The following is a 15,872-nucleotide window of genomic DNA, read 5'->3' on the forward strand; positions in this document are numbered from 1 at the left end:
ATGGAATCCACATTTCCTTTTACCCTTCTGGAGCAGGAAGGGTTCCTGCAAAGCCCTGGAGAAGCCCTGGCTCTCCTGCTGCCCTCATCCCAGCATTTGGGCAGCCCCACGTGGAACATCTCTGAAGACTTCGCAGGATCATCGAATCCCAGAATAATTTGGTTGAGTTTCTGTTGGGTTTTTTAATTTTAAACCCCTTAAACATCAGGCTGCTTCCTGAAGATCATCGAATCCCAGAATAATTTGGTTGGGTTTCTGTTGGGTTTTTTTAATTTTTAACCCCTTAAACATCAGGCTGCTTCCTGAAGACTTCTCAGGATCATCGAATCCCAGAATAATTTGGTTGGGTTTCTGTTGTTTTTTTTTTAATTTTTAACCCTTTAAGCATCAGGCTGCTTCCTGAAGATCATCAAATCACAGAATAATTTGGTTGGGTTTCTGTTGTTTTTTTTTAAAATTTTAACCCTTTAAACATCAGGCTGCTTCCTGAAGATCATCGAATCACAGAATAATTTGGTTGGGTTCCTGTTGGTATTTTTAAATTTTTAACCCCTTGAACATCAGGCTGCTTCCTGAAGACTTCGCAGGATCATCGAATCCCAGAATAATTTGGTTGGGTTTCTGTTGGGTTTTTTTAAATTTTTAACCCCTTAAACATCAGGCTGCTTTCTGAAGACTTCGCAGGATCATCGAATTACAGAATAATTTGGTTGGGTTTCTGTTGTTGTTTTTTTTTTTTTTTTTTTTTTTTTTTTTAATTTTTAACCCTTTAAACACCAGGCGGCTTCCCAGCTTGGTTAAATCCAGCTGCAAGTCCAGGTTTGGAGTCCCAGGGAGAAAAGAAAAGTCACAGTTGCTTCGTAGCACCTGTGGTCACAGAGGAGGTGACAAAATCAATCATCAATATCTAAATTTGGGCCTGGATGTCCGCCCAGGACGCTGAGTGTTGCTGGGGGTGATGAGCTGGTCGTGGCAGAGGTTGGCGAAGCGCTCTGAGGGTTCCAGGTGGCTCCGTCCAGGTTTCCAGGAGCATCTCCCCACCCTGCCGGGTGCCAAAAGCACCCCCAGGTGCCTTGGGATGGAGCTCGCTGTCCCTCCTGCTCCTTCAAGTCAAGATCCCTGAAAACTCGCATACAAACATGGGGAAACTGCAGTTTGCTGCCCCTGTCCCACCGTTACACATCTGTCTCCCTTCCACATGGAAATATCTCCTCCCTTCTTGCCATGGTTTTGTCACCTGGGTTCTTCTCCGGGGTTTCTGGATTCTTCTCAGGGTGTTCCACAGGTCCTTCTGTTACATATTGCATGTTGGATTTGGCATTTCCAGCTAAAACACAACAAAAATTTATTATTTGTTATTTATTATTTATGATTTGCTATTTATTACATGCTATTTATTATTTATGATTTGCTATTTATTACTTTCCATTTATAATTATATATTAATTATTATTTATTATTTATAATTTATCATTTATCATTCATTATTTATTTGTTATTTGTTATTTGTTATTTATTATTTATGATTTGCTATTTGATATTTGTGATTTGCTATTTATTACTTGCCATTTATAATTATTTATTATTTATTATTTGTTATTTGTTATTTGTGATTTGTTATTTATTACTTGCCATTTCTTATTTCTTATGTCTTATTTCTTATTTGCCATTTGTTTTTTATTATTTAAATTTGGTTATTTCTTATTCATTATTTATGGCTCCCACCTGCTCTGGCCAGTCAGCAGCAATTAAATAAAGCAAGGATTATTTATTATAATTAAATATTATAGTATTAATGAAATATTATAATGATATATAATATTATACTGTTATAATACTATTATAACGTTATTATAATTGCTATTATAATATATAGTATATAGTATCATAATAGTATTATAAATACTATCATAATAGTATTATAATATTATATACTATTATGTTATTATATAGAATATTGTTGTAAAATTATTTATTAGAATTAAATAAAGCAAGAATTAATTATTATTTAGGCCAATAACATAGTTACAAGAATATGTTAATTAAAGCTTTTTTTACCTTGTCCATTCTTCTCATGGCTTGGAGTGTCTTCGTTAGATCTGGATTTATAACTCTCCAGTGTCTGCTCTGAAACATCATTTTCTGTGGAAAAAGCCACGAACATTAATTTAAATAATTAAATTATTAAATTTTCTGTGGGAAAAACCCACAAATATTAATTTAAATAACTGAATTGTTGAATAATTTAATTTTAATTAAATAAAATTAAAAAATTAAAACATTAATTATTTAGTTTTTATATATAATAGAAATAATATATAATAATATATAAATAATATATAAATACAATAATATATAGATATATACAATATATAATATAATAAATGTAATATAATAAATGTAATATAATAAATATGATTATGATATTATATGATAGGATGTGATATAATATAATATAATATAATATATAATATATAATATAATATAATATAATATAATATAATATAATATAATATAATACAATATAATATAAATAATATAATATAAATAATATAATGTAATATAATGTAATATGATATGGTATGTTATAAATTTTTAAAAATTAAATAAATAAATTAATTTAAACCCCACAAAATTACGAGAATGAGATTCTGAATTACGAGAATGCCATTTTTTCCCCCCATTATTCCTCCTCACCCTCTGCCTTGAGCACAAAAATGCCGACAGAAGAGTTGCAAAAGGGGAATTTCGCAGCCTGAGCTGCTCGGGGTGCGCCGGAATCACGGCTCCCGGCTACCGCCCTCACCTCTCCTCCACACCCCGTGGGCTTTCTTCAGCTTCTGCACGAAGAGCAGGACGATGACGAGCAGCACCAAAACCAGAGCAGCCACCAGCACGGGCAGCAGGAGATTCCTCTGCTGCCTCAGGAGTCCTCTGGACGGGGGATCTCGCTCTGCAACACAGGGGTGTGCACATTAGTTACTGATATATAACAAGAATAATATATAATTTGCTGTTGAGTGTCCTGGGAATTCTAACAAGAATGGTTTCGCCACGATGGATATGGTGGGAGAGAAGAATTCGCCCAATGAAATGTGAAGAATTCACCTTAATGAATGCAAATAATGAAGATTTGAACCTCATTTTAGGATATAATATAGGTAACGATATATAATATAATATATAATGATATATAATAACAACAACAACAACAACAATAACAATAATAATGATTATAATTGCTGTTGAGTGTCCTGGGAATTCTAACAAGAATGGTTTCGCCACGATGGATATGGTGGGAGAGAAGAATTCACCCAATGAAATGTGAAGAATTCCCTTTAATGAATGCAAATAATGAAGTTTGGAACCTCATTTTAGGATATAATATAGGTAACGATATATAATATAATAAATATAATATAATATAATATAATATAATATAATATAATATAATATAATATAATATAATACAATACAATATAATATAATATATAATGATATATAATAACAACAACAACAATAACAATAATAATAATTAGAATTTGCTGTTGAGTGTCCTGGGAATTCTAACAAGAATGGTTTTGCCCCGATGGATATGGTGGGAGAGAAGAATTCACCCAATGAAATGTGAAGAATTCACCTTAATGAATGCAAATAATGAAGTTTTGAACCTCATTTTAGGATATAATATAGGTAACGATATATAATATAATATATAATGATATATAATAGCAACAACAACAACAGCAATAACAATAATAATGATTATAATTGCTCTTGAGTGTCCTGGGAATTCTAACAAGAATGGTTTCGCCCCAATGGATATGGTGGGGGAGAAGAATTCACCCAATGAAATGTGAAGAATTCACCTTAATGAATGCAAATAATGAAGTTTTGAACTTCATTTTAGGATATAATATAGGTAACGATATATAATATGTAATGATATATAATATCATATATACTGATAATACAGAATAGTTAATGACATATATAATCATTAACTTTGATTTGCAGTGCTGAAAGGACGGTGTGTGCTGCGTGTACCAAAACTTTGCATTCATAAGAAATTTCCCTTTCCTTTTCACACCCAGCAAGAGCCACAGACTTCCAGAGTGGTTTGGATTGGAAGGGACCTGAAAGCCCCTCTGGTTCCATCCCCCCATAAAAGATTGAGGCTCCCTCTCCATGGATGCTGTCCTGACACGTACCTGGATTTATCAGAGCAGGCTTTATCAGGATACATTCATTTTGTGCTGTTTGCAGTCACTGATCTATCACTTTTAAACCAATAAAACCCAAGAGTTTGGGCGTTTCTAAAGCAGCAGTTGATTTGTCACTGCAGGGCCTGTCGTGCTAAGCAGGTGCAGAACTCTTGGTGGGGTTTTGGGTTATTTATTTGGCCTGTGGAGGTTTTGATTGTGCTGAGAAAAACTCCTGAGTTTGGGAAGTGCAGGCTGGATGAAGAGGAATGGCTGAGGGAGCTGGGGGTGCTCAGCCTGGAGAAAAGGAGACTCAGGGGTGACCTCGTCACTCTCTAAACTCCCTGAAAGGTGGCTGTGGCCAGCTGGGGTTGGGCTCTTTCTCCAGGCAGCACTGACAGAACCAGAGGACACAGGCTCAAACTGCACCAAGGGAAATTTAGGCTGGATATCAGGAAAAGGTTTTTTACAGAAAGGGTGATAAAGTTCTGGAATGGCTGCCCAGGGAGGTGGTGGAGTCCCCATCCCTGGGTGTGTTTAAAACAAGCCTGGATGTGGCACTGGGTGCCGGGGTTTGGTTGAGGGGTTGGGGCTGGGTTGGACTGGATGATCCTGAAGGTCTCTTCCAACCTGGTCATTCTATGAATTCTGTGAGTCTCTAAATTCTGTGAAGAGTTGTTGCACAGTGCCATCTAGTGCAGCCCATCCGGAGCATCCAAGCCTGGCTTCCACCCTGCTCCTGTTCTTCCTCCTCCAAGGAGAGAGATTTTGGCTGGGAAAATGAGGGAACAAGCAAGAAATGCTGCGCTCTGTCCCACACTCCTCTGGCACGTGGGATGGAACGCTGTGCCCTGCAGCATTTCTGTAATTGTGATTTCAGCTTTGATAAATTCAGGTGACTGAGACCAAACTCACCATTAGATGTGACATCTGTGAGATATGGCTGGGCTGTCGTTGGTACTGAGCTGGAAACTTCTGGATCTTTTGGGGATGCAGAAGAGCTAGAAACTTCTGGATTCTCTGGGGATGCAGAGGGGCTGGAAACTTCTGGATTCTCTGGGGATGTAGAGGGGCTGGAAACTTCTGGATTCTCTGGGGATGTAGAAGAGCTAGAAACTTCTGGATTCTCTGGGGATGCAGAGGGGCTGGAAACTTCTGGATTCTCTGGGGATGCAGAGGGGCTGGAAACTTCTGGATTCTCTGGGGATGTAGAAGAGCTAGAAACTTCTGGATTCTCTGGGGATGCAGAGGGGCTGGAAACTTCTGGATTCTCTGGGGATGCAGAGGGGCTGGAAACTTCTGGATTCTCTGGGGATGTAGAAGAGCTAGAAACTTCTGGATTCTCTGGGGATGCAGAGGGGCTGGAAACTTCTGGATTCTCTGGGGATGCAGAGGGGCTGGAAACTTCTGGATCTTTTGGGAATGCAGAGGGGCTGGAAACTTCTGGATTCTCTGGGGATGCAGAGGGACTGGAAACTTCTGGATCTTTTGGGAATGCAGAGGGGCTGGAAACTTCTGGATTCTCTGGGGATGCAGAGGGGCTGGTACCTGCTGGATTCTCTGGAGAACTGGAAACTGCTGGATTGTCTGAAGGGCTGGGAACTTGTGCATCCTCTGAAAGTCGGGTTGCTTGTTTGCAGCCTAAAGAAACCCCCCACAAAAAATTACAAAAATCACAAGAGGCTTTGCCACCGAGCAGATCCTTGAAAAACTACCCTGCCCTGCTCCATGCTCTGGATTGTTTGGGTTTTCTGCCCTGCTCCATGCTCTGGATTGTTTATTGGCTTTTCTGTCTGATCAAGGGTCTCACTTCCAGTCCCACCCTCAGCTTTCCTGCCCTCAGAATGTATTTGCTGCTCTGGAATGAGGAATAAAATGAAACACTTTGCTGTGGAGAGCTTGGGGCAGGTGCTGCTGCCCAGCTCTGCCACTGAGGAACAGCTCCAAACCCTTTGTTTTTTTGGCCCAGGTTGCTCATTTAAAAGCAGACCCCACGCTTCTGTGTGCATCTGCATCATTTTCAGCATCTCAGGGCAGTGAAATCGGAGAGGCAGAGCTGGAGGAGCTGCAGTACCCGTGCTGGGGAGGTCCTGGAGGTGGACAGATGCCACCAGCCCCCGTGCCCCGAGGGCAGGGTGCTGGGTGATGCAGCTGGCTGTCACTTTTGGGCTGTAGCTGAGGATCCTCAGTGTGCTCCTTGTGCTCCATGTCTTCCCATCAGCTCCCAGCTGGTGCCTGGTGTCACCTGCACACCCGTTGGGAGAAAAAAAAAATGAAATAAAATAAATAAAAGTGTTTCTATCACCCTGAAACGTCACACTGCGACACGAAATAACTCACAGAAGCAGGCTAGATGTAAAAGGAAAGCAAAAGAACCTAAAAAGCCAACTTTATTTTCTGACTCCAGTATATATACAATAGCAAAAGTGGCAGTGGATTGGAGGATGGAATTGCCGCCTCTCCAACCACACTGGGCAAACCAACAGTCCATCAATTCTCTCCTCCCACAAAGAAGAATGCAAAACAATCATTATTTACATGAACACGTGTGAGAAAACTCAGTTGAAATACGCAAATATCAGAAGGCATAGGAACTTTTAGAAAAACTTTAAAACTCTCAAAAGAACAGGGCCACACTGAAATCCTACAGTGCTGCTACAGCACGGGTTTGACTCTTCCCCTTTTCCAGCTCTTGGAATTTACACACCAGGGCTCCTTGCCTTGCCACAAGGAATTAGGCAAGGGTTAGGAGTCTGGTGGGATTCCCAGTACCACTGATTACCTGATTACTCCAGGTAATGTTGATGATATGGAAAAATAAAGTCGTGTTTGATGTGAGCAGAGATGTGTTTGAACAGCCCTGGTGGAGGGGAAGGTGTTTCAGGTGTTTGCCTGAAGGGCACAAATATTTCTGTTTAGAATGCAGAGCTTTTGATGCTCCCCTTACTCTGCTACCCTTAAATGAAAGAAATTCCCCATTTCCAAATGAACCTTTCCAGATCAGCATCTCTCAACCCTCTTTTCCATCCCCAGCAGGGCCAGGTAAGAGCTCCAAAAGGATTTCAGAAATCATCTTTGTCAGCAGCAGCTCAGTAATTACAGCTGCTTTGCCCCTGCTGAGCCCTGGTGTTGTCAGTAATTAAGATTTATTAGCTATTTTCTGATTAGTGTAAATATTTGCAGGAAGTGATTAAAGCTGGGAATGGAAGGGGGAGGAAGGAGATTTACTCCAAGCCTTCAAAAAATGGAGAAGAACACAGAATTTGGAGAAATACTGGATTAGGGCAATGCTTTCTTGTCTTTCAAACAATTAAATTTGTGTCTCCCACCTCTTCATGCAAACGTGAAGAGAAAACTACTGTGAGAGACAGAGATAAAATATCAGGGGAGATATATTGAGTTTTTTGTGACTTCCCAGCTGGTATTCCCAGGCCCTCACACACAGCCCAGCTCTTCCCAAACACAGGCAGGATTTGAAAACCTGCTTTTCCACCATGCACTGCTCTAAAACACCTTTTTTTTGCATTGAAAACCTCCAGGTTTTATCTGCCAACCTGATTTATTCTTATTATTAACTTTAATTTCAGGCCAGAAAACACAATTCTCTGCTGTTTTCTAGAGCTCTTATTTAAAAAGAAACCGTCTTGGGCCAGGGGAGGTTACAGGTTCAGCTTTAAATATGTTGCTGGATGATGCAAAACACAAGTAAGAGTTTGTTGATGTGTGAAAGAAAAAGCCATCCCTGAGTGTTTTTCTCACATTTTGATACAGATGTGCACTGGAGCTGAGAGGGCAGAGATTTGTAGAATAATGTTATTTATAGCACTGGTAGAATGGCAGTTATTTGTGCAGCAGACAGGTTAAAGGAGAAAAAAGGCAGCTGGAGCTTTGAAATTCGTGTCTCCAGGATTTTGGGGCTGCTTTAGCCCAAATAAAGTGGAATTATCCCAAATAAGTGGAATTCAGTGCTGAGGTTCCAGGATTTTGGGTTTATTTTTATCCCAGTGGAATTTAATGCTGAAATTCCAGGGGTTTGGGCTCATTTTATTCCACTGCAATTCAGTGCTGAAATTCCAAGGGTTTTGGTTCATTTTATCCCAGTGGAATTTAATGCTGAAATTCCAGGATTGTGGGGTTATTTTATCCCACTAGAATTTAGTGCTGAGTTTCCAAGATTCTGGATTAATTTTATCCCAACTTCCAAGATTCTGGGTTCATTTAATCCCTGTGGAATGTATGGGTTTGAAATTCCAGGGGTTTGGGTTTATTTTATTCCACTGGAATTCAGTGCTGATGTTCCAGGATTTTGGGTTCAATTTATCCCCGTGGAATTCAATGCTGAGGTTCCAAAATTCTGGGTTTATTTTATCCCTGTGGAATGTAGTGCTGAAATTCCAGGATTTTGGGGTTATTTTATTCCACTGGGATTTGGTGCTAAAGTTCCAAGATTCTGGGTTCATTTTGTCCCTGTAGAATTTATGGGGTTTGAAATTCCAGGGGTTTGGGGTTATTTTATTCCACTGAAATATAGAGCTGAGGTTCCAGGATTTTGGGTTCGTTTTATCTCAGTGGAACTCAGTGCTGAAATTCCAGGATTTTGGGATTGTTTTATCCCACTGGGATTTGGTGCTGAAGTTCCAAGATTCTGGGTTCATTGTGTCCCTGTAGAATTTATGGGGCTTGAAATTCCAGGGGTTTAGGCTCATTTTATTCCACTGGAATTCAGTGCTGAAATTCCAAGGTTTTTTTTTTTATTTTTATTTTTTTTTTTTTTATTCCACTGGAATTCAGTGCTGAGGTTCCAGGGGTTTGGGTTTATTTTATTCCACTGGAATTCAGTGCTGAAATTCCGAGATTCTGGGTTCATTTTATTCCTGTAGAATTTAGAGGGTTTGAGGTTCCAGGGATTTGGGTTGATTTTTATTCCACTGGAATTCAGTGCTGAGGTCCCAGGATTTTGGGTTTATTTTATCCCAGTGGAATTTAATGCTGAAGTTCCAGGGGTTTGGGTTTATTTTATTCCACTGGAATTCCGTGCTGACTGTTCCCCAGACCTGCACCGAGCTGTAGCCATGAGTGGCAGACCCAGCTGATATTTCACCCTCCAGCATCTTTAAACCACCCAAAACTGATAAAAACCAATTTTGGTGCCCAAAGAGTCTTTGAGCTCTTACCTGGGAGCTCGATCCCGTTGTCCAGCAGCCAGGAAATCTGGGGCTGGGGTCTGCCCCCCTGGGTGTAGCAGGAGAGTTTGATGCCTCTTCCTTCATTCTGGGAGACTTCCAGCACGGGGTGGGAAGGAGCAGCTGCAGCAGGAAGATTTAGGATCAGTTTTTGGGGCATTTTCTACTCCTTTTCATCAGCATTATCAGAGGGGACTGAGCTAAAAGCAAAATGATGGGAAAATTCAGGTGTAGATTTGAGGAGCTGGCTCTGTTCTGCTCCTCTAAGGACAAAGAACCAGGTGAGGGAACTTACCCAAAATCTCAACATTCTGGCTCTTGTTTTGGACGTGCCTGCTGTAGTAGAAGCACTTGTAAATTCCTTCGTCCTGCACTGTCAGGTTGGACAGCTGGATGGATAATTCATCCTTGGAATAATGGAGCAGTTTGTACCTCTGGTCTCTTAAAACTGCAAGGAACAGAAAAGCCAGCACACCACGGGGGTTGGCTCAGCACAGGAAGTCAAAGCATGAGGAGAGTTTTCATTTTATGGCATTTTAAAGTTTCAGTTTTTCTAATGAAAGCATCTCCTACTCTCCATTCTCTCGCTAGACTTTCTAATCTTTAATTCTTTCCTCCTGCTGCATAATTTACAGGAGCCCTCAGGGTCAGCCCAACAAGTCCATGAACTTTTCCCACAATTGCAGCACAGAAAATGAAACTTTCTGCCCTTAAATTGAACTGAAACTGGGGCTTTGTACAATCATCAGGGGGAAAGAGACCTCAAAACTTTGCTTTTTATCTTAATTTTTTTTAGCTGAGGTTTTGACAAAATACTGAGCTGGAAGGAAATGCCAGAAATTTGGGCAAATCCCAGTCATTCTTATAATTAAAACAGAAAGGATTTGACAAGGAATGCTGAATAGCTGCAGAAGGGGAAGGCCAAGGCACTCCTCGTCCTGCATTTGGACCAAGAGGAGGAGAGAGAAGGATGGAGAGATGGGAGGGGGAAAAGCAGAAATGGCAACTTTGGTTTTGCCAGCACATTTCAAAATCATTGCTATTTCCCCAAAATCTCCTCCTGATGCACTGCGCCGAATTCCTGTGAGTGGAAGAGTGTCAGGGCTGCCAGGAACGTCCCCTCCTGTCCTTGAAGCCAAGAGTGGGTTCTGTGCTGACCTCTGGCCACTGCTGGGAGCTCCAGCTCATCCCTGAGAGCTCGGCTGCAGGGGGTTTCCATCCCTCAGCAAATGATTTACCACCACTTCCCTTCTGCCAGGAAAGGGCTGCAGCTCAAACCCCACCAAGGGAAGGAGCTGGTGACTTAGGATTTCAGATTTTCTATTTTCCATCAATTTGTAACCTGCAGTTCTTTAGTGTGTAACTCTAAACTCCACATCCAGTGTGAGCTGCTGCTTCCCCATTTGGGGCAGACACAACAATTCCTCTCCAGGCCTGGCAATCAAGGACACCTCACTGCCTCAGGCCAGAGAGATGGAAACAAAAGTGAGTTGGGGGAGCAAACTTGGGGTAAATGACTTCATTAGCTGAAGCTGTAATTGGCAGATTCACCCCCAATATGCAAATGGACAAAACTTATAAAAGTGTGAAACCCATGAGTCCATTTTTGGGTGGGTTTTGTCTGCCCTAAATGTACCTGAAGACCCTTCAATAAATAGAAATGCTTTTATTCCCTTAATTTTGTCTGGCCTCTTTTTAGGTAGCCCCAAAAGGCATCAATTTCTGGTGACCAGGAAGGGACAGGATCCTCTGGACCCAGCTACAACCGGTGGCATCCAGTAAAAATGTGGTGGACCCTGATTCAGGGAAGAAATGCTGATGTCTGCTCCAGATCAGAAGGCTGAAGGATAGCTTTATTAAAACTATCCTATATTACATTAATATACTATTGAAAGAGATGCTATTTTATTCTATATATTTATTTCTTACTTACCTAACTCAAACTCGTGACTCTGCTGAGAGTCCCAGCCACAGCTGGGTCCCATTGGTCACTGACCCCAAACAACTTCACCTGAATCCAACCCAGCCATCACTGCAGGTGAACAATCTCCACACCACATTCCACATGGGGAAAACCGAGGAGCAGAGATAAAGATTGTTTTCTCCTCTCTGTGCTCCTCCTGAGAGACAGAATGATGTCTGTCTGTCCAGAGAACGTGGATGTCACAGCAGCAGGGACAGCTCAGTGTCCCCAGCCCTGGTGGGAAGTGCCATCACGCTGGGGTTTCACACTTACCCTGGTGGGTGTTGAGGAAAATGGTGAAGCCCTGAGGGTTTGACCACTGCAGGGTAAAGTTGGTGTTGCTGGGGGTGCTGAAGTTGCAGTGAAGATTTAGATTTTCTCCTTCCTTCAGAGTCACAGAGTCACTGGCAGCCCCTGGAAACCCCCCTGCCACGCACCAGGGGGAAAAACAAGTGGGAAATTGTGACACGAAGCAAAGCAGTGATATTTTGCACAGAGAAATGTGTTAATTTTCCTTTCTTGCAATGGTTTTTGAATATTTCTACATTGCCAGTGTGGTTGTAGGGATAGAAATAAATTATTGTCATTGGACAGGTCATCACAGGCTGTGATGTCACTGTGGGACAAAGGTTTGGGATTTTACCTGCCAGCATGACCTGATTTAAATATTAACCAGTTCTTAGACAAGGAAATATTTCATTATTAGAAAGTATTTCATTATTTTATTATTAGTTTAATAAAGAACTGAAGCAGACACATTTTGTGCACTCTCTCCTTGTATTTAAACACAAACATTCAATTTTCACTTTTTCTATTATTATAACTAAGTAATATTTAAGGTCCCTTCCAACTCAAACCATTCTCTGATTTTATGTCCCATTCTGGAGCTGTTGAACCTGATTTGCTCAGTGTGTGACTGAATGATTTTCCAACACCTCTAAAAATGAGGCTTTTTAAACTCAGAAATGAAACTTCTTTTGAAAAAAAAGCCCAAACCTGGCCTAGCACAGGTTACTAAAATGAAATTTCACTCTCTCTTCTCCCAGCTCATTTCACAGGCGGGCAGTAAAATGTGTTTTTTCTCTCCAGCCATTCTAAGGCAGGTAAAACACTTGGTGAAAATATTTGATGACCTGGAATGAATTGCCTTCTCCAGACAAAAAACCATGCCCTGGAGAATGCTAACACTGGTGCCTGGCTTGGAGTTAAATAAATGGGCAGCAGGAGAGTTTTGTTTTCATTCCTGTTTTGGGTGTTTTGATTTGATTTTCCACGTAGCTGTCGGCTGCCAGTTCCCACTGCAGTTTGGGGAAATGAATCTTTTTGGGCTTTGGGGAAGATTTTCACATTCTTAAAAATTCTAAATCGCTCAGAAATGATTTTTTTTTTTTTTTTTTTTTTTTTTTTTTGTCAGGAATTTTGCTGGAGCTGATTTTTGTACCTCTAGAATCAGCCTTGTCTCCCTGTAAGGCAGCAGCTGCCCATGGGGATTGTGGCTGTGCCCGTCCTTGAGAGGAGCTGTGACAGGAGGTGAGAGTTGTTTAGAGGCAGCTGGGGGTTGTGTGTGGTTTTCCACGGCCCCTCGGGTATTTCTGTCCCCGTGATGGTTTCCTGTCACCACCAGCAGCGTGGGGTCTGGCACATCACACCTTTGGGGTGACTGTGGCGGGGCTGAGCAAGAAGAGCTGGGGGTGTTTCTTGCTTTTCCAACCCGGGGCAGAAAGGTAATTTCCATGGGAGACCACTGGAAAATGGGTTTTATTCAGAGCATGACTCACAGGGCAACTCTTCCCTGCTCAGGGGCTGTGCTCTGCAGCCACTGTGGTCACTAAATGTGGGAGGTGTCCCCATGGCAGCTCCAGGTGTGGAGGCTTTTGTCCCACGTGGAGCCCAATCAGAAAAACCACTCTGCCATCAAGTGCCAGACCCACCTTCCTGGCAAGAAAGGGCAGAAATCTGGCGCTGGAAATTGCAGGATGCCCTGAGCAGAGTGGTTCTACTCTGGTTGCTATTCTTGGAGCCCCCAGGAAGTGACTGAGAGCTCCTTGCACTGAGACTTGCACTGAGAGCATGGGTGCAGAGCTGTCTGTGAGCCTGTAACCCACAGCCACTCCATTTAATGATTTTGGTGCAGTTATCTATGATATTGTAACCCACAGCCACTCCATTTAATGATTTTGGTGCAGTTATCTGTGAGCCTGTAACCCACAGCCACTCCATTTAATGATTTTGGTGCAGTTATCTATGATATTGTAACCCACAGCCACTCCATTTAATGATTTTGGTGCAGTTATCTGTGAGCCTGTAACCCACAGCCACTCCATTTAATGATTTTGGTGCAGTTATCTGTGATATTGTGACACACAGCCACTCCATTTAAGGATTTTGGTGCATTTATCTGTGAGATTGTAACCCACAGAGCCACCCCATTTAATGATTTTGGTGAAGAGTTATTTGTGATATTGTAATCCACCATCACCCCATTTAATAAGCTGGTCTTGGTGCAGTTATTTGTGAGGTTGTAACCCACAATCACTCTGTTTAATGAGTTAGGTTTGGTGCAGTTATCTGTGAGATTGTAACCCACAGAGCCACCCCATTTAATGAGTTTTGGTGCAGTTATTTGTGAGCCTGTAACCCACAGAGCCACCCCATTTAATGATTTTGGTGCAGAGTTATCTCTCAGATTGTAATCCACCATCATCCCATTTAATGATTTTGGTGCAGTTCTCTGTGAGATTCTAACCCACCGACCCACCCCATTTAATGAGTTGGTTTTGGTGCAATTATTAGTGAGATTATAATCCACCATCACCCCATTTAATGAGTTTTGGTGCAGAGTTATTTGTGAGACTGTAATCCACCATCACCCCATTTAATGAGTTGGTTTTGGTGCAGTTATTAGTGAGATTGTAATCCACCATCACCCCATTTAATGAGCTGGTTTTGGTGCAGTTATTTGTGAGATTGTAATCCACCATCACCCCATTTAATGAGTTGGTTTTGGTGCAGTTATTTGTGAGACTGTAATCCACCATCACCCCATTTAATGAGCTGGTTTTGGTGCAGTTATTTGTGAGATTGTAATCCACCATCACCCCATTTAATGAGTTGGTTTTGGTGCAGTTATTTGTGAGACTGTAATCCACCATCACCCCATTTAATGAGCTGGTTTTGGTGCAGTTATTTGTGAGATTATAATCCACCATCACCCCATTTAATGAGTTTTGGTGCAGAGTTATTTGTGAGACTGTAATCCACCATCACCCCATTTAATGAGCTGGCTTTGTCCTGGCTGCTGACCTGTGGATGGAGCTGAATTAATTCTGGAAGCCAAGGCAGCAGCTACAAATTCATCCTGCAGGAGTCTGGGGCAAAACGGGGGAGAGGGGCTGTACTGAGAATCAGCAAATTGTCAGCGACAGCCCTGCAGTGGTTTCTGTTCCAGGAGGGAGAAGGAATATTGCTGCAGCCCCAGGGTCATGCACCCATTTCTCCTGCAAAGGTCAGGAGTGAAGCCTGCAGGGATCCTGTCATGGATTGCTGCCCTGCTGCTTCCTTCCCTGGATCCTCTGTTAGATCCTTCTTGGATCCTCTGTTTGGCACAGTCAGACGTGGACCTGTCACACTCCTGTGCCCGGAAGACAAAGGAGATCCGAATAACTGCATTCTCTAGCAGGAGTGAGACGATTGAGCATCTGAAGTGCTTTTCTTGTACAAAGGACTTTGCAAGCTCTCCCTAAATCTCTCTGACTTCACCCAATGCACCAACAGAGGCACACTTGGATTTCTGACCCGAGCAAAGCAAGCATCCGTTTGGATCCTCTGCCCAAATTTTAGGCAGAATCTTTTGATACCTTTGTCACCTCAAGCTGCCAGGAGTAACTGGGTCTCACTGATCCGGGGTTTAGGAGTCAGCGAGCTCACTGACTCCTAAACCCGGTGACAAAGCTGGGAATGGGGTGACACTGTTTTGTCACCCAGACACCACCAGCACAGCCCTGTGCCCGGTGTGCCGGAGCTCTGGGAATGCTTTTCCCAGCTGGACTGGGAAGAAGGGCTGGGATGAGATAACCCCGGGCTTACCTCGCAGCAGGAGCAGCGGCAGGGTGAGCAGCACCCCGGGCACGGTCATGCTGAGCTGGGCTGAGCTGGGCTGAGCTGGGCTGAGCTGGGCTGGGTTGAGCTGGGCTGAGCTGAGCTGGGCTGAGCTGGGCTGGGCTGAGCTGGGCTGAGCTGAGCTGGGCTGAGCTGGGCTGAGCTGAGCTGAGCTGAGCTGGGCTGAGCTGGGCTCGGTTTCCTCCCTCTGCGGGGCTGCCGCTGTCACCGGTCCCTTTTCAGCACATTTACGGTGACTTCACAGCCCCGGGGTCTCTGCCCCTTCCCTCTGCCCCCACCTCGAGTTTCCTCGGATGCTGAGACATCGGTGACCTCACGGGTCCCTCCGTGGGCGACAGCATCATCGGGGACTCCGAATTTCGCCGCTCCAGCCCCGCCTGGCTCAGCAGGGGAGGGATGCGCGGA

The 15,872-nt window shown here is 42.7% G+C and overlaps 1 protein-coding gene across 1 annotated transcript; it reads right to left on the reverse strand.

The window, feature by feature from the left end:
- Positions 1-1,175: 1,175 nt before the first annotated feature.
- Positions 1,176-15,654, reverse strand: CRTAM (cytotoxic and regulatory T cell molecule). The gene is made up of 9 exons (XM_068171962.1): positions 15,435-15,654; positions 11,622-11,774; positions 9,681-9,833; positions 9,377-9,508; positions 6,277-6,447; positions 5,118-5,843; positions 2,807-2,953; positions 2,059-2,142; positions 1,176-1,327 (listed from the first exon to the last, which is right to left on the reverse strand). Exons 1-9 carry the CDS (start codon positions 15,481-15,483, stop codon positions 1,176-1,178), a joined length of 1,767 nt encoding a protein of 588 aa, XP_068028063.1. The 5' UTR covers positions 15,484-15,654.
- Positions 15,655-15,872: the final 218 nt, after the last annotated feature.

The sequence above is a fragment of the Anomalospiza imberbis genome, chromosome 24, assembly GCF_031753505.1.
Source record: "Anomalospiza imberbis isolate Cuckoo-Finch-1a 21T00152 chromosome 24, ASM3175350v1, whole genome shotgun sequence".
Lineage (NCBI taxonomy): Eukaryota > Metazoa > Chordata > Aves > Passeriformes > Viduidae > Anomalospiza > Anomalospiza imberbis.